At 46.3% G+C, this 17610-nt stretch overlaps 1 protein-coding gene across 12 annotated transcripts in view; it reads left to right on the forward strand.

Moving 5' to 3' along the window:
* Nucleotides 1-17610, forward strand: part of ANKS3 (ankyrin repeat and sterile alpha motif domain containing 3) — a 40054-nt gene that overhangs the window by 13943 nt on the left and 8501 nt on the right. For all 12 annotated transcript variants that reach the window (XR_006816643.1, XR_006816644.1, XM_045992996.1 and 9 more), the window contains one exon: nt 13539-13674. Coding sequence is in view for 10 of the 12 variants with exons in the window: in XM_045992996.1 (XP_045848952.1) it covers nt 13539-13674 (136 nt within the window). In the remaining 2 variants the exon portion in view is untranslated. The remainder of the gene's footprint in view (nt 1-13538; nt 13675-17610) is intronic.

Genomic DNA, 17610 nt, shown 5'->3' on the forward strand with positions numbered 1-17610 from the left:
CCATTCCTCTGGCTATTTGGGGTCTCTTCTGGTTCCATATAAATTTCAGGGTTACGTGTTCCATTTCTTTGAAAAAAATAGATCTGTGTTTTTTTATTTTAAAGATTTTATTTATTTGACAGAGAGAGAGAGATCATAAGTAGGCAGAGAAGCAGGCAGAGAGAGGAAGGGAAGCAGGCTCCCTGCTGAGCAGAGGCTTTAACCCACTGAGCCACCCAGGCGCCCCCAAATTGATGGTATTTTGCTAGGGATTGCATTAAATGTAGATTGCTTTAGGTAGCATAGCCATTTTCACAATATTTTTTCTTCCAATCCATGAGCATGGAATATTTTTCCATTTCTTTATGTCTTTCTCAATTTCTTTCACGAGTACTTTATAGTTTGCTGAGTAGTGATTTTTTGCCTCTTTGGTTAGGTTTATTCCTAGGTATCCTACAATTATGGGTGTGATTGTAAATGGGATCGACTCCTTAATTTCTCTTTCTTCTGTCTTGCTATTGGTATATAGAAATGCACCTGGTTTCTGTGCATGGATTTTATATCTAGACACTATACTGAATTCCTGAATGAGTTCTAGCAGTTTTGGGGTGGAGTCTTTGGGTTTTCCACATAAAGTATCATATCATCTGCAAAGAATGAGAGTTTGACTTCTTTGCCGATTAGGATGCCTTTAATTTCTTTTTGTTGTCTGATTGCTGAGGCTAGGACTTCTAGTACAGTGTTGAATAGCAGTGGTGATAGTGGACATCCCTGGCGTGTTCCTGACCTTAGCGGAAAAGCACTCAGTATTTCCCCATTGAGTATGATACTTGCTGTGGGGTTTTTCATAGATGGCTTTGATGATATTGAGGTATGTACCCTCTATGCCTACACTGTGAAGAGTTTTGATCAAGAAAGGATGCTGTACTTTGTCAAATGCTTTTTCAGCACCTGTTGAGAGGATCATATGGTTCTTGTTCTTTCTTTTATTAATTTATTATATCACACTTTGATTGATTTGCGGATGTTGAATCTACCTTGCAGCCCAGGAATAAATCCCACTTGGTTGTGGTGAATAATCCTTTTAATGTATTGTTGGATCCTGTTGGTTATTATTTTGGTGAGAATTTTTGCATCCATGTTCATGAAGGATATTGGTCTGTAATTCTCTTTATTGATGGGTTCTTTTCTGGTTTGGGGATCAAGGTAATGCTGGCCTCATAAAATGAGTTTGGAAGTTTTCCTTTCATTTCTATATCTTGGAACAGTTTCAGGAGAACAGGTATTAATTCTTTAAATGTTGGGTAGAATTCCCCTGGGAAGCTGTCTGGCCCTGGGCTCTTGTTTGTTGGGAGATTTTTGATGATAGCTTCAATCTCCTTACTGGTTACTGGTCTGTTCAGGTTTTCTATTTCTTCCTGGTTCAGTTTTGGTAATTTATATGTCTCTAGGAATGCATCCATTTCTTCCAGATTGTCAAATTTGCTGGTGTATAGTTGCTCATAATATGTACTTATAATTGTTTGTATTTCTTTGGCATTGGTTGTGATCTCTCTTTCATTCATGATTTTATTAATTTGGGTCCTTTCTCTTTTCTTTTGGATAAGTCTGGCCAGGGGTTTATCGATCTTACTCTTCCAAAGAACCAGCTCCTAGTTTTGTTGATTTGTTCTACTATTCTTTTAGTTTCTAGTTCTTTGATTTCTGCTCTGATCTTTATTAATTACTCTTCTCTTGCTGGGGTTAGGCTTTCTTTGCTGTTCGTTCTCCAGCTCCAGTAGTGTTAGGTTGTGTACTTGACAACTTTCTTATTTTTTTTATTTTTTTAGAATTTATTTATTTATTTGACAGAGAGAGATCACAAGTAGGCAGAGAGGCAGGCAGAGAGAGAGGGGGAAGCAGGCTCCCCGCTAAGCAGAGAGCCCGATGCAGGGCTCGATCCCAGGACCCTGAGATCATGACCTGAGCCGAAGGCAGAGGCCTAACCCACTGAGCCACCCAGGCGCCCCAACTTTCTTATTTCTTGAGAAAGGCTTGTGTTGCTATTTACTTTCCTCTCAGGACAGCCTTTGCTGTGTCCCAAAGATTTTGAACAGTTGTGTTTTCATTTTCATTTGTTTCCATGAATTTTTTCAATTCTTCTTTAATTTCCTGGTTGACCCATTCATTCTTTAGTAGGATGCTCTTTAGCCTCCATGTATTCAAGTTTTTTCCAACTTTCCTCTTCTTGATTGAGTTCTAGTTTCAGACCATTGTGGTCTGAAAATATGCAGGGAATGTTCCCAGTCTTTTGGTACTGGTTAAGACCTGATTTGTGACCCAGGATTGATTTATTCTGGAGAATGTTCCATGTGCACTAGAGAAGAATGTGTATTCTGTTGTTTTGGGATGGAATGTTCTAAATATATCTGTGATGTTCATCTGGTCCAGTGTGTCATTTAAAGCCTTTATTTCCTTGTTGATCTTTTGCTTAGATGATCTGTCCATTTCAGTGAGGGGGGTGTTAAAGTCCCCTACTATTACTGTATTATTGTTGATGTGTTTCTTTGATTTTGTTACTAATCAGTTTATATATTTGGCTGCTCCCATATTAGGGGCATCGATATTTAAAATTGTTAGATCTTCTTGTTGGACAGACCCTTTAAGTATGATATAGTGTCCTTCCTTATTTCTAATTATGGTCTTTAGCTTAAAATCTAATTTATCTGATATAGGGATTGCTATCCCAGCTTTCTTTTGATGTCCATTTGCATGGTAATTTGTTTTCCACCCCCTCACTTTAAATCTGGAGGTGTCTTTGGGTCTAAAATGAGTTTCTCGCAGATAGCATATCGATGGGTCTTGTTCTTTTAATCCATTCTGATACTCTGTGTCTTTTGATTGGGGCATTTAGCCCATTTACATTCAGGGTAACTTGAAAGATATGAATTCAATGCCATTGTATGGCCTGTAAGGTTCCTGTATATTGTCTCTGTTCCTTTCTGGTCTGTTACTTTTAGGCTCTCTCTTTGCTTAGAGGACCCCTTTCAATATTTCCGGGAGGGCTGGTTTGGTGTTTGCAAATTCTTTTAATTTTCATTTGTCCTGGAAGCTTTTTTTTTTTTTTTAAGATTTTATTTATTTATTTGACAGAGATCACAAGTAGGCAGAGAGGCAGGCAGAGAGAGAGAGAGAGAGAGAGAGGAGGAAGCAGGCTCCCTGCTGTGCAGAGAGCCCGATGCAGGGCTCAATCCCAAGACCCTGAGATCATGACCTGAGCCAAAGGCAGAGGCTTAACCCACTGAGCCACCCAGGCGCCCCTGTCCTAGAAGATTTTTATCTCTCTTTCTATTTTCATTGACAGCCTAGCTGGATATAGTATTCCTGGCTGCATAGTTTTCTCATTTAGGGCTCTGAATATATCATGACAGTCCTTTCTGGCTTTCTAGGTCTCTGTGGATAGGTCTGCTGCCAGTCTAATATTTCTACTGTTGTATGCTACAGACCTCTTGTCCTGAGCTGCTTTCAGGATTTTCTCTTTGTCACTGAGACTTGTAAGGTTTACTATTAGATGATGGGGTGTAGACCTCTTTTTATGGGTTTTGATGGGGGGTGTCTCTGTGCCTCTTGGATTTTTTTTCTGTACTTAATGGTTATGATGTTTATTAACATCTTATTTTTATTTTATTATTTTCAGTGTTCCAAGATTCATTGTTTATGCACCATACCCAGTGCTCTGTGCAGTATGTTTCCTCCTTAATACCCACCACCAGGCTTGCCCATCCCCTCACCCCCTCCCTTCCAAAACCCTCAGTTTGTTTCTCAGAGTCCACAGTCTCTCATGGTTCATCTCCCCCTCCCGATTTCCCTCAATTCACTTTTCCTTTCCTTCTCCTATGTCCTCCATGTTATTCCTTATGCTCCACAAATAAGTGAAACTATATGATAGTTGACTTTCTGTGCTTGACTTATTTCACTCAGCATAATCTCCTCCAGTTCCATCCATATTGATTAAAAAAAAAAAAAAAAAGTTGGGTATTCAGTGCCTCCTGGATTTTGGTGCTTGTTCCCTTTGCCAAATTGGGAAATTCTCTGCTGTAATTTGCTCCAGTATATCTTCTGCCCCCCCCCCCCCCACTTTTCTTCTTCTTCTGGGATCCCAATTACTCTGATACTGTTTTGTCTTATGGTATTACTTATCTCTCGAATTCTCCTCTTGTGGTCCAATAGCTGCTTGTCTTTGTTGCTCAGCTTCTTTATTCTCCATCATTTGGTCTTCCATATCACCAATTCTTTCTTCTGCCTCATTTATCCTAGCAGTAAGAGCCTCCATTCTTGATTGCACCCCATTAATAGCTTTTTTGATTTCAGCTTGGTTAGATTTGAGTTCTTTTATTTCTCCAGAAAGGGATTCTCGGGACACCTAGGTGGCTCAGTCAGTTAAGCGTCTGCCTTCGGATCAGGTCATGATCCCAGGGTCCTGGGGTCAAGTCCTGCATCAGTCTCTTTGCTCAGCAGGGAGCCTCCTTCTCCCTCTGCTTGCCTCTCCCTCTGCCTGCTGCCCACCCCGCTGCTTGTGCTCTCTCTCTCTCTGACAAATAAGTAAATTTAAAAAAACAAAAATAAAGGAATGGGATTCTCTAATACCTTCCATGCTTTTTTCAAGCCCAGCTAGCACCTTGATAATTATCATTTGGAACTCTAGTTCTGACGTATTATTAATGTCTGTATTTATGACGTCCCTCGCCATTGGTACTGCCTCTTATTCTTCTTTTTGTGTGTGTGGCAGGTTTTTCTGCCTTTGTCATTTTATCCAGATAAGAATAGATGAATGAGGGTCACCTTAGTGGCTCAGTCGTAAAGCGCCTGACTTCAGCTTAGGTCATGATCCCAGGGTCCTGGGAACGAGTCCCACATTGGGCTCCCTGCTCAGCATGGAACCTGCTTCTCCCTCTGTCCCTCCCCCTGCTTGTGTTCTCTCTCCCTGTTAAATGAATAAATAAGGGGCGCCTGGGTGGCTCAGTGGGTTAAGCCACTGCCTTCGGCTCAGGTCATGATCCCGGGGTTCTGGGATTGAGCCCTGCATCGGGCTTTCTGCTCCGCGGGGAGCCTGCTTCCTCCTCTCTCTCTGACTCCCTCTCTGCCTAGTTGTGATTTCTCTCGTCAAATGAATAAAATATTTTTAAAAGAAAGAATAAAATCTTTAAAAAAAACATAGATGAATGAGAGAACAAAGTGCTAAAAGGGTAGCACTGAACCCAGAAGAATATACACTAACCAAATCAGAAGAGACCCGAAATCAGGGGGAGAAGAACGGGGGGTGGAATATATATATGACTGATGAATGGAAGACAGCCACACACTTGATTTAGGGTATATTTTGGTCTGTTAGAAGAAACTACCGCCCAAAATTTTAAAGAAAGAAAATCTTTTATATATATATATATATATATATATATGTATATATATGTATGTATATATATATATGCATGTGTGTGTGTGTATATGTACATACATACATACACAAAACTAAGGGTAAACATGATGAAGCGATGGAATATGACAGTAAAGATGAAAATTTAAAAAGATTCTAAAAATGGAATTGGTAAGAACTTGGCAGAAAAAAAAAAAAAGGAAAATGATCAGGCTGGAGACTAGAGCAAAGCCATGTGCTAGATTTAGGATACATTTTGTTCTATTAAATTGTATCCCAAAATTTTAAGGAAAAAAAAAGTATATGTATACAGAAAATAAGGTTAAATATAATGAAGGGATAAAATATGACTTTAACAATGAAAATAAAAAAGATTTTTAAGGGCGCCTGGGTGGCTCAGTGGGTTAAAGCCTCTGCCTTTCGCTCAGGTCATGATCCCAGGGTCCTGGGATCGAGCCCCGCGTCGGGCTCTCTGCTTGGCAGGGAGCCTGCTTCCTCCTCTCTCTCTCTCTCTGCCTGCCTCTCTCCCTACTTGTGATCTCTGTCAAATAAATAAAAATAAAATCTTTAAAAAAAAAAGATTTTTAAAAAGGTATTGATAAGATTAAACAGTTTTAAAAGAGTTAAAATAGGAAGGAGGAAAAATTTTAAAAAAAATAGATTAGGAAGAAATAAAATTTAAAAAATTTAACCTTGAAAGACTAAAAAAGGATCATTGAAAGAAAGCCGTGAAGTTGTGTGTTGCTTTCCCCTATCTCTGGAGTTCCGTAGTTCTCACTGATCAGTGAACTTGGTCTTGGCTGGATTTCTTGCTCATCTTCTTGGGGTGGGTCCCGTTGCAGTGATTCTCATATGTCTTTGCAGGAGGCGGAATTGCACCGCCCTTGCCAGCTACCAGGCTAAGTAATCTGCTGGGTTCGCTCTCGGGAGCTTGTGTTCCCCGAGCGCTGTCGGTAGAGCTGGGGAGGCCGGGAATGAAGATGGCGCCTCCCTACCTCCAGCCTAGAGGAGCTGAGAGCTCAGGGCCCCGCGCCTCAGTGCGCCGTCGGAGAAAAGCTGAGAATCCCTCCCATCTCCCTGGTCTCCCGCCGCACTCCGAGCTCACCCGGCCTGTGACCGAGCGTTTCTCTCTCTGGCGCGCGCACCGTTTGGAGTCTCTAAACCCAGCAGATTCCTGCAGCGCGCTTTTGCGCTGCTTCTCCCAGAGGAGGAAGGAGGGGGTCTCTCCGGATCTGTCACTTGTGGGGTCCCTGCTTGAAGAGCGGTGGCCCGCCAGTGCCGCGGATCACGGTTTGAGGTAATCCTGAGCCTAGAGCCCACTCCTCTGTCTCTTCAGCCGGCTTCCCCACTCCATACCTGGGAGCGCTGCTGCACTCAGGCACCCCTGGTCTTTTTGTGTCCCCCGGTCCCGAGACCACACTGTCCCCGCGAGGGCTCCACCCCCCGCTTAGCCTCTGGAGCAACGTCTCCCGTGGAGCAGACTTCTACACGTTCCGATTTTGTGCTCCGCTGCTCTCTCACTTGCCGGGAGCCGGCCCCTGCCCCTGCGGTTTATCTTCCTGTCGCTTCGGTGTCACTTCTCCGCACGTCCTGCCTTCAATTTTGTGTTCCTAGAGTTGCTGCTCTTCTTCTCTTCTATTCCTGTTGAGTTTGTAGATGTTCAGAATGGTTTCACGACTGTCTACGTGAACTCCTCCGACCTGATATTTCAGTCTCCCCCTCCCTGGCCATCTTGTTCCTCTGAACATCTTTTCATATATTTACCAGCCATTTGGGCCTCTTTGCTGCAAATAATTATTCTTTGAAGTAATTCCACTTACACGGAGTAGACACCCTTACGTTCTAGTATAGGGTCAAGAATAGATGGACAGGAGCTCAAACTTGTAAAATACATAACCTCTGCTTCTGAGTTTAGAATATTATGTATTTATTTTAAGATTTTTTATTTAAATTCAATTAAGCAACATATAGTACATCATTAGCGTCATATGTAACGCTCAGTGATTTCTCAGTTGTATTTAACACCCAGTGCTCCTCACATCTCATGTGCCCTAGTATGTATGTAATTATTATATTTTTTTTTTTTTTTAAAGATTTTATTTATTCACTTGACAGAGATCACAAGTAGGCAGAGAGGCAGGCAATCAGAGAGAGAGGAAGGGAAGCAGGCTCCCCGCCGAGCAGAGAGCCCGATGTGGGGCTCGATCCCAGGACCCTGGGATCATGACCCGAGCTGAAGGCAGAGGCTTTAACCCACTGAGCCACCCAGGCGCCCCTGTATGTAATTATTTTTTAAGATTTATTTATTTTAAGAGGGAGACCATGGGTGGGAGGGGTAGAGGGAGAGAATCTCAAGTAGATTTCGCTGAGCATTGAGTCCAGCATGAGGCTTGATCTCATGACCCTGAGATTAGGACCTGAGCCTAAATCAAGTCATATGCTTAACTGATTGAGCCTCCCCAGGTGCCCCTAGGATTTGATTTTAAATAACGTAGAACTAGAAGTTACGAGAGACATTTACATAATTTTTTAAGTGGAAAACATACTGGAAAATTAGCTTTTATTTTTTCTTACTTTTTAAAAAGATTTTATTTATTTATTTGACAGAGATTACAAGTAGGCAGAGAGGCAGGCAGAGAGAGAGGAGGAAGCAGGCTTCCTGCTGAGCAGAGAGCCTGATGTGGGGCTTGATCCCAGGACTCTGGGATCATGACCTGAGCCGAAGGCAGAGGCTTTAACCCACTGAGCCACCCAGGCGCCCCGGAAAATCAGATTTTAGATAATTTATCTACCATGCAGATTGTGCCCTCATTTGGTACCTTTACTCTCCAGCTGGGAATGAGATTGTGTGTTGTGGATGTATTTAGGGGAAATAAGTTATATTTGGTTTCTTTTAGAAATTTTTAAAATTTTAAAATTCTGAAATGATTTCAGACTTAAATATCAAAATAATACAAAGAATTTGCATACCTTCACTTGATTGCCCAAATATTAATATTTCATGTTATTTTCTCTATTAGTCTCTTTATATACGTAGTTTTTTGGGGACCATTGGATAATTTGTTGCTGATGTAATGTAATGCCCTTTCCTCCTAAATACTTTATTTAGGTCTTATTTCTTAAAAACAGTTTTGTCTTCATGATCACATACAGTGATCAAGTTCAGGAAATGAACTATGAGATCTTCCCCTATTACTAATCAGGAGAAGAAGGTGTTGGGCAGTTTGCCATGATTGCTTTGGGGTGCGGGGCGGGTGGCCGGGGGCTGGTGGGCATGCCGGGAACGTGTGCCTGATGGGCCGCATTCTTCCAGTGCTGGGGAGGCTATGTGGCTAGCCCTGCACAGATTCTCCTCTGTTCCTCATCTCCTGCAGATTTCCTCCTCTCAGTCAGGGGTAGACTTGTGGGAGCCCAAGGCCTGAGCCCACCAGTCTCCCGAGCTGGGCCTCCAGAGCCAGGCCCCATCCCTGGAGACCGACAGTTGCAGGAGGTTGGGCTCCCTGTGCTCGGCACCGGCAGGAGAGGGCTGGTAGCTGCCTCCCTTGTAGCCCATTCCCTTCCTCCGGAGGGGCCAGGCCCTGGCAGCTCCATGGAAGCTGGATGATCTGGGCGTGATTAGGCCTCTTAGGGGGGAGCTGAGCTGATGGCCCGGCCTCCATGTGACAAGTGTGCCTGCATCCTCTTGGACCATTTCCAAAGCTTTGATTATGCTTTCCTGTCAGAATGAGTTTTGGTCATGTATGTCTCTAGGAATATGTATGTACATCATAAAATAGGAAGAAAACCCCCCAAAATGTAAAGAATAAACAGAAATTCTAATATTTTCCTCCTTCACCTCGGAGACCTTGTTCTTGGTTCTATTTTCTTCCTCATTTACTCCGTAAGGAACATTATTACTGCTTTTTCCCCCTTTAACTGTAATCTGAGGTTGAAGACTTCTGGGCTTAAAAACATGACAGTTAAAACCCTGCAGTAAAGATGGTGTTGTTTGTTCTGCTTGAAAACTGTGGTTCTTTCTATCAAACTGAAGCTAGAAATCCCCCCCGCCCGGTGTTACCGGGCCCTAACTGCAGGCATTCCCAGTGGAGGGTACGCGGCACACTGCAGCGACGCATGCGGGTTGTGAAGTGGTGACCGTATTACTTTGGTGAGGGTCTGTCGTCTCACGTAGACACAGACGGAGGTCGTTTCCTTGTGATGAGAACTCGGGATTCACTCTCCGAACAACTTCCGTAATTATCGTGTGGCCGTGCTCGCTGCAGTCATCGTGTTGTATCTTACAGCTGGAAGTTTGCGCCTTTTGACTGCTTTCAGTTTCCCCTTCCAGACCCCTCTAAAAGTGACCTTTGAAGGCTGAAGGTTTCAGAGCTGATTTCTAACCAGAGCTCTTGAAAATGGGGGATTGTGGAAAGTAGAACTCAGTTAAGGTCCGGAAAGAAGCAGTTCTTTCCCTACTAGAGCACACGTGATAATCACCTTCTATACTAGCCTCAGCCAAGACTGTCAGTTGATCGCAGGTTTCCAAGTAGGGGAAAAGCGTGCCTGAGTAAGTGTTTATCATACAGCGGTCTGTAGTCAGAAAGTACAGTGAAGCCACAAGAAAGCCAGAACTACTCCTAATCCCATCACCCAGAGACGGCACAGTTAACACCTTGTCGGGTATCGCCTGGGTTTTTCACGGATATTTTAAGTCCAAGTGGAGTCCCGTCATGCAGAATGTTTTGTGTGATGCTTTCTTTCCTCTTAACGATGTCCTGTGCACCCCGTTCACATTAGTAAACGCCCTTGGCTGGACCTGTCCCATAGTAGGGGGTCACGTTCCACTCTATAGATGTGGTCCGTCCTATTTCACTAATTCCTGATTTTATGCTCTTCCTGATTCTCACCGTACTAAATGCTGCTGGGAAAATCCTAAATATTAGTGTATGTAGTGTTTACAGTAAGTTATATCCCTAGGAGTGGAATTGCTGGGTCAGTGGGTGTGTGCACGGTTCCGGTTTTCCGTTTGCCCTGCAGAGCAATGGGCTCCGGTGGTCCCGCCCTCAGACCCCACACTGCCTGGTTGAAGCTTCTAAAATGTTGTTTATTGTCTTTTCCACTTTCAGAGTAAGTGTGCTCATCGTGAATTTAGAGAATACAGAAGATTAGACAGACGGGGAAAATCCCCCATCCGGCTGCTTAGAAATAGTAATTTGGGCACGCTTTCTTCTAGACACACTTTTGTTTGTCTAATTTTTGCTGCTGTTATAAGATCCATACTGTTTTGTATCATGGTCTTTTTTTCGTATCTTTTATTTTTAAAATACTTTTCCCAGTTTTCCTGAGATACAATCGACGTTTAACATTGTATAATTTTAAGGTGCACAGCATGATTTGAATTTAGTGTACATTGTGAAATGAATACCACAGTAAGTTTACTGAACATCCGTCACCTCTCATAGTTACAGATTTTTTCCTTTTTAAACAGTGATTTAATAACTTCCTTGTGCCATTCCATGAACCTATAAAAGTGTATCAACTAGTAAGCTCTGAGAAATATTTAAAATGCAAAACCTCTCTTAAATCCTCAGTAATAGTGGTATTATAGGGAAAGCCTCCTATAACTTACGAATGTGTACAGGCACACTACATTTTCTTGTGCTTCACTTTATCGCATTCACAGATACTGCGTTTTTTTACAGACGGAAGGTGTGTGGAGACCTTGTGTTGAACAAGTCTGTGGGTGCCGTTTTCCCAACACCTTTCACTCACTTGGCGTCTCTGTGTCACATTTTGGTAATTCTTGCAATAGTTCAAACTTTTTCATTATTTATCATTTTTTTTTAAAAAAGATTTTATTTATTGGTTTGAGAAGGAGCAGAGAGAGCACCTGAGTTGGGGAGGGGGCAGAGGAAGAGGAAGATGCAGAAGGAGGCTCCCTGCTGAGCAGAGAGCCCAACCCAGCTCAATCCCTGGGATCCCGGGATCATGACCTGAGCCAAGGTGGGCCCTTAACCCACTGAGCCACGCAGGGCCCCTATTGTCGTATTTGTTATGGTGATCTGTGATCAGTGATTATGACTTACTGAGAAGTCAGATGATAGCGTTTTTTAGCAGTAAAGTTTATCTTCCAGTAAGCGCTATGTTGAAATGGGGTTTGAACCAGGACCCTGAATTCATGCTCTGCTGAATGAGCCACCCAGGTGCCCCCATAGAGTATTTTATTTAAGATACACTCACTGTTTTTTTCAGATGTAATGCTGTGGCACACTTAATAAACCACGGTATAGTGTAATATAACTTACCGGCACTGGGAGACCAAAAAACTTCATTGCCTGTGTTACTGTTGCGGGGGTCTGGAGCTCAACCTGCAGTATCCCAGGCCTGTCCAGGGTATGTTGTTTTCGTGATTTAAAAACACATGTGAAGGGGCGCCTCCGTGGCTCCGTGGGTTAAGCCTCTGCCTTTGGCTCAGGTCATGATTCCAGGGTCCTGGGATCGAGTCCCGCATGGGGCTCTCTGCTCGGCAGGGAGCCTGCTTCCTCCTCTCTCTCTGCCTGCCTCTCTGCCTACTTGTGATCTCTGTCAAATAAATAAAATCTTTAAAAAAAAAAAAGACACATGTGAAAGTAGCATAACCTACAGGCTTTAAAAAAAAAAAGCCAAACAATAAAATTTAGAGGATAATTAATCAAAAATTTAGAATAAGCATTAAAGAACCTCTAAGTTTTCTTGCACGGTGTCCTCCTCCCCCAGTGCTAACAGCTATGATTAGATTTCTACATAAATGGAATCCTGCAGGTGAATAATTCAGCGGAACCCTACGTAAGTCGAGGCATCTGCCTCTGCAGTGTGTGTTTAAATGTGAGCCAAACAGCAGAGACTTGAGCCAGGGCTAGATTGTTTCGGTCGCCTTCAGTAGCCTTCCACACGCTGGTGGCTGCAGTAGTTTCCTGCGGCTACTTTTGACAACTTACCGTGAAGTCGATGGGCTTAAAACACCCAGATTCATTTTCCCACAGTTCTGGACGCCAGAAGACCAGAACCAAGGCACCAGCAGGGCCACACTCCCTCCAGAGGCTTTGGGAGGAATATTTGCATTCGGCTTCCTCTGTTTCTTGGCTTGTAGACGCATCACTCCAGCCTCTGCCTCTGTCTTTCCATTCCGTCCCCCCGGTATGTCCACGTCATCTGCTGTTCCCCAAGACACTTTATACCTCATGAGTCATAAAGACATACGGTCCTTTCGAAAACTTGCTTATGCCAGTTACTTGTAAGCACCAGCATGCATGGCGGCGGTGACACGGCGGCCTCACCTGCAGCTACACGGTCTCCGGGTTCTCCACCGAGCACCTGTGTCACTGAAGCAGGCTCTGTTCTTTGGGGTTATTTCCTCAGGAGAGAACCACAGAAGTGGAATTGCTGTGCGGGAGATGATAAGTACAGTTTCGGGCCTTGGATAAAAATGACGGGACTCTTCTTAGAAGGGTGCTGCTCGGGACGCCTGGATGGCTCAGTGGGTTAAGCCGCTGCCTTCGGCTCGGGTCATGATCCCAGGGTTCTGGGATCGAGTCCCGCATGGTCTCCTTGCTCGGCAGGGAGCCTGCTTCTCTCTCCACCTCTGCCTGCCTGTGTGCTCTCTCTCTCTCTCCTTCTCTCTGACAAATAAATAAAAATTTAAAAAAAAAATTAAAAAAAAAAAAGGGTGCTGCTCTCGTGGTCAGGACGTTGAAAGGCCGCTTCTCCCGTGCACCTGCTGTCTCCGGCTTGCTCTCGAGCGGGGGTCCCGCAGGTGCGAAGGCGTGAAGGCTGGGCTGTGGCCCCAGCGGTCTGCAGTGACCCTTCCCCGCCTGGAGCCCGGACCGCCTCTCCCTCGAGGATCTGCCTGTGGGGCAGGGGGGCGGAGAGCTGCGCAGCCACCAGATGGCCGGGTTGCCACCACCAGGCCCCTGTCCGGCGCCCCCACCTCGTCCTAAAGGACAGTGAGGGCCTCACGGGCCTTCCCCTGTCTGGCGCAGACGGGGGTGTTGCCAAAGGTCTGGGTGCCGACCTTTCCTGCGGCGAGAAGCCCGGGCACGTCTTAGCGGGGGTCCGGACCCGCACCTAGGGAAGGAGAGTGCTTTGCCGGGGAGGGTCGTAGGTCCTGAACCTCTGGGAACTTTCACAGGGAGCGAGAGTGGACACAAGAGACCACAGCGGGGCCACAGCCCGGATGCTGGCCAAGCAGTGCGGACACATGAGGATCGTGGGGCTGATCGACGCTCACTCGCCTGCTCTGCCCAGGAACGTCTATCGGAGCCCAGGTACGTGCCGCGGCGGCGCTGCCAGGTCCCCTGCCAGCCCCCACCCGCCCCTGACATTTGGCTCCACTGTGCCGTGGAGGCTGAGGCGTGCCGGTCTGATAGGAGACAGGCCTCTTGGTGCGGAGCGGCAGCCGCCAGGCCGCAGCAGACCCGCAGCCTCCCGGCCGGGATGCCTCACACCTGCTGTTCTTGACTTTGCTTGGGATGCTCATTACCACACCAGATATTTTAACTTTATAGAGTCAGATTCATCAGTCTTTATTGCTTTTAGATATGGGCCAGTCACAGAAGAACTTTCTGTTTCCTGGTTGTCCAAGAATTCGCTCGTTTTTTTCTGGTTCTTACCTGGTTTCGTTTCTGACGTTTAGCTCTCTGACCCTGTGTACTTTCTTGTCACGCATGGCGCGAGTGTGGTGTTCTGATGGCTTCCCTGTTGTCCTGGCTTCATTAAACTGTGTAACGGTCCCATCTCTGACCTCGTGATCTGAGAGGCTTTCCGTCTGTGCCCAGGTCTGCTTCTGGGCTTGCTCTCCTGTTCTCCGCGGCTGTCCACACACCAGACCCACACGGCTGACTCCGTGCAGCTCTTTGTAGAACGTTGGACAGTCTCTGGCCGGCCAGTCCCCCTGCAGCTTTCCCTTTCCAGTGTTCCCTAGTATCGCTTGTGTATTTTTCTGTGTCAACTTGAACATCAACTTGTCTAGCTGCTTAGGAACGTGTTGTTGGGACTGTGTTACATTTGCAAATCAACGACCCGTTTATGATTCTGAGCCGTCCTCTGTAACAGCAAGGGGTGTCTTTAGTTCAAGTGTACTTGTGTGTCTATAGGAGGGTTTAAAGTTTTCCTCCTAGACATTGTGCATGTAACTTTTTTTCTTCCTAAGTGTCTTTCTTGCTGTTGTAAATGGGGTTTCACAGCCTTCACGTGCTCCGCCTGCCTGTTGTCTGAGTAGGAAGGCTGTTGGCGTCTGCGTGCCAGGTCCATATTCTGTTCTGCTGAATTCTGTCAGTGCTTGCATTTATTGATTTTCCGGGCTTTTCCGGGTATGCTACCATACAGTCTGCCCACAGAGATTCACTGCTTCTTTCTGATCTGTGCACCTCTGACTTCTTTCATTTAGCTGCATGGGCCGGTATTCTCGTAAGTGGTTGAATGTGTGGGGACAGTGGGAATTCACCTGGTCCTGACCTTAGCGGAAATGCCACCATAGGTGAGATGCTGGCTTGGAGGGTAAGGTGTGCATGTATTCTCTCGTGTCAAGAAAGCATCTGACGTTTTCTGTATTCCTGACTGTTTTTTACAGGAATAAGTGTAGAATTTTGTCAAAGGCTTTTTCAGCATCTATGAAGATTGTTAATTTTCTCTTTAGATCTCCTAATAGAGCATATTCGTGAATTTCCTAATAATGAACCAAGTTTACATCGTTCGTTTAAATCCCACCTGGCATAGTATTTTCTTAATGTGATGCTGGATTGTTTGCCAGTATTTTACTTAGTGTTTCTGTCTGGCCATTCAGTTATAAATGATACTGGTTTATGATTCTGGTTTTTTTTTTTTTTTAAGATTTTATTTATTTATTTGACAGACAGATCACAAGTAGGCAGAGAGATAAGCAGAGAGTGAGAAGGGAGGAAGCAGGCTCCCTGCTGAGCAGAGAGCCCGATGCGGGGCTCGATCCCAGGACCCCGGGATCATGACCTGAGCCGAAGGCAGAGGCTTCAACCCACTGAGCCACCCAGGCGCCCCTATGATTCTGTTTTATCAGGTGCAGGCATCGGTATTCCTCATACAGAGAATTTGAGTTGTCCTTCCTCTTTTGTGCTCTGGAACAATTTATGCAGCATAGGTGCCCTGTGGTTTTTAAAATATTTTTTTTTTATGATTTTATTTATTTATTTGACAGTGAGAGATCACAGGTAGGCAGAGAGGCAGGCAGAGAGAGAGGAGGAAGCAGGCTCCCCGTGGAGCAGAAAGCCCGATGTGGGGCTCGATCCCAGGACCCTGAGATCATGACCTGAGCCGAAGGCACTGAGCCACCCAGGCAGCCCGCCACTCAAATCTCTTGTGCTTTGGGCACCTCATGACTCAGTCTTCATTTTATTTTATTTTATTTAAAGATTTTATTTATTTATTTGACAGAGATTAAGATCACAAGTAGGCAGAGAGGCAGGCAGAGAGAGAGGGGGGGGGAAGCAGGCTCCTCCCTGCCGAGCAGAGCCCAACGCGGGGCTCGATCCCAGGACCCTGAGATCATGACCTGAGCTGAAGGCAGAGGCTTTAACCCACGGAGCCACCCAGGCACCCCGTGAGTCTTCATTTTAAAAATCTGACCTTTCTTTTGCTTTGCCTTTTTTTTTAAAGATTCTATTTTTAAGTCCTCTCTGAGCCCAACACGGGGCTCGAACTCACAACCCCAAGGTCAGGAGTCGCCCACTCCACTGACTGAGCCAGCCAGGTGCCCAGCTGGCCTTTGTTTTCTACCTCTTTCCTGAGGTGCATTTCCCTTTCTCACCGTCATGAACGCGTGCCTCTTTCTGTCCTCCGTTTCAGATTTCTGAGTCAGGACGCGCTTTTCCGCTCGTCCGTGCTTGTTTAAGATGTGCCCACGCGGACTGTCGCGCTCGTGCTCTTCTCCCTCCTCGGTGGTGGGGGTTCACAGGGAGGTGCGTCTTCACTCACTGCGGTGTTTGGTCCCCGGTTCCTGTGTCCTCCCTAGAGGTGGCTGGCGGGGGACATGGTGAGGCCAAGCCTGATGTGTCTGCCCTTGACAGGGTTTTGTGTTGCCGGATCCTGGAGGTCCTCCGCTTGCTTCTCCTGTTCACTGCTCAGTTTCCCCGAGGGGCCTGCCGGGAGCGGGGCTGTTCTGCTCCTCGTCCCACGTGCATTTTTAAGTTGCTGCTCTGGGATTGTGCTTCCCTCGGCCGGGACGCTTTTCTGCGTCTTGTCCTTCGTCTCGCTTCGAGGGCGGCTTTATTCTAGACCTGCCTGCTCTTCTCGGAGACTGGATGTGGGTGAGCAAGAAGTCCCTCCGCGAGAAGAGAAAAGGACGTGTCCCGTCTCCACGGAGCGACGAACAGGCGCCGGGGGTGCGCTCTGTGGTCCCTCTTCTGTGGACGCGGCGGGGTTCGTGTGGCTGTGTCTGTTGTCCTTGCTCACTTGTCGGTTCGAGAGGGTGTTCAGGTTCACGGAGCCGCCTTTGCCTTCGTTACCCCCTTTCCCTTAGTTACCCCCTTTCCCTCTCCTTTTACTCTTGGCGAGTCCACCGTCTTCCGCCTGGGCGGGAGCACAGTTTCCTCCCCGCAGCGTAGATCCTGGAGCGCAGGGGAGCGAGCTGCGGGGGGACGAGACGGTCACTGGCCCTCAAACCAGCCATGTTTGGAACCTGCCTCAGTAACGCCCTCACTCGCCAGGGGGTCACTGACCTGGGCTGTCGCGCCAGCGCGCTGCTCCCCCGCCACGGCCTGGCTCCCTTCCTGCCTCGGGATCGCTGGTGGTGGGCGGGCAGTGGATGAAGGGCTCCTTCGGTGCCTGAGCCCCAGTGTGCCAGCCCGAGAGTGAGGGCTCACCAGATGCGAGCCTTACACAAATCTGGTCGTGAGGGCTCCCTTCCCGGTATGGTGAAATAAAACTGTGAACAGCTCTAAGATGGTAGTAGGGACTGTGAGCGCGCCAAGCCCTTCCGCTGTGACGGGCGGCATGCGGGGTGCTTCCCCGACCCGGCGTGTGGCCGGCACGTGCCCCCGGTTTCCCAGGACGTGCAGGGGGAGAACATACAGTTGTTAGGAAGTTATGACTGATATCCTCTATGTCTGTGACCAGACGGATCTTACTTACCGTCTCAACTTGGAACGAAATTTAGTTCTGGTTTTCAATATACATACTCGTTATAAAAAATTCTGGAATCCAGAGAGCGGAGTCAGAATTAAGTCACATCG

The sequence above is a fragment of the Meles meles genome, chromosome 21 (genome assembly GCF_922984935.1).
Source record: "Meles meles chromosome 21, mMelMel3.1 paternal haplotype, whole genome shotgun sequence".
NCBI classification, from domain to species: domain Eukaryota; kingdom Metazoa; phylum Chordata; class Mammalia; order Carnivora; family Mustelidae; genus Meles; species Meles meles.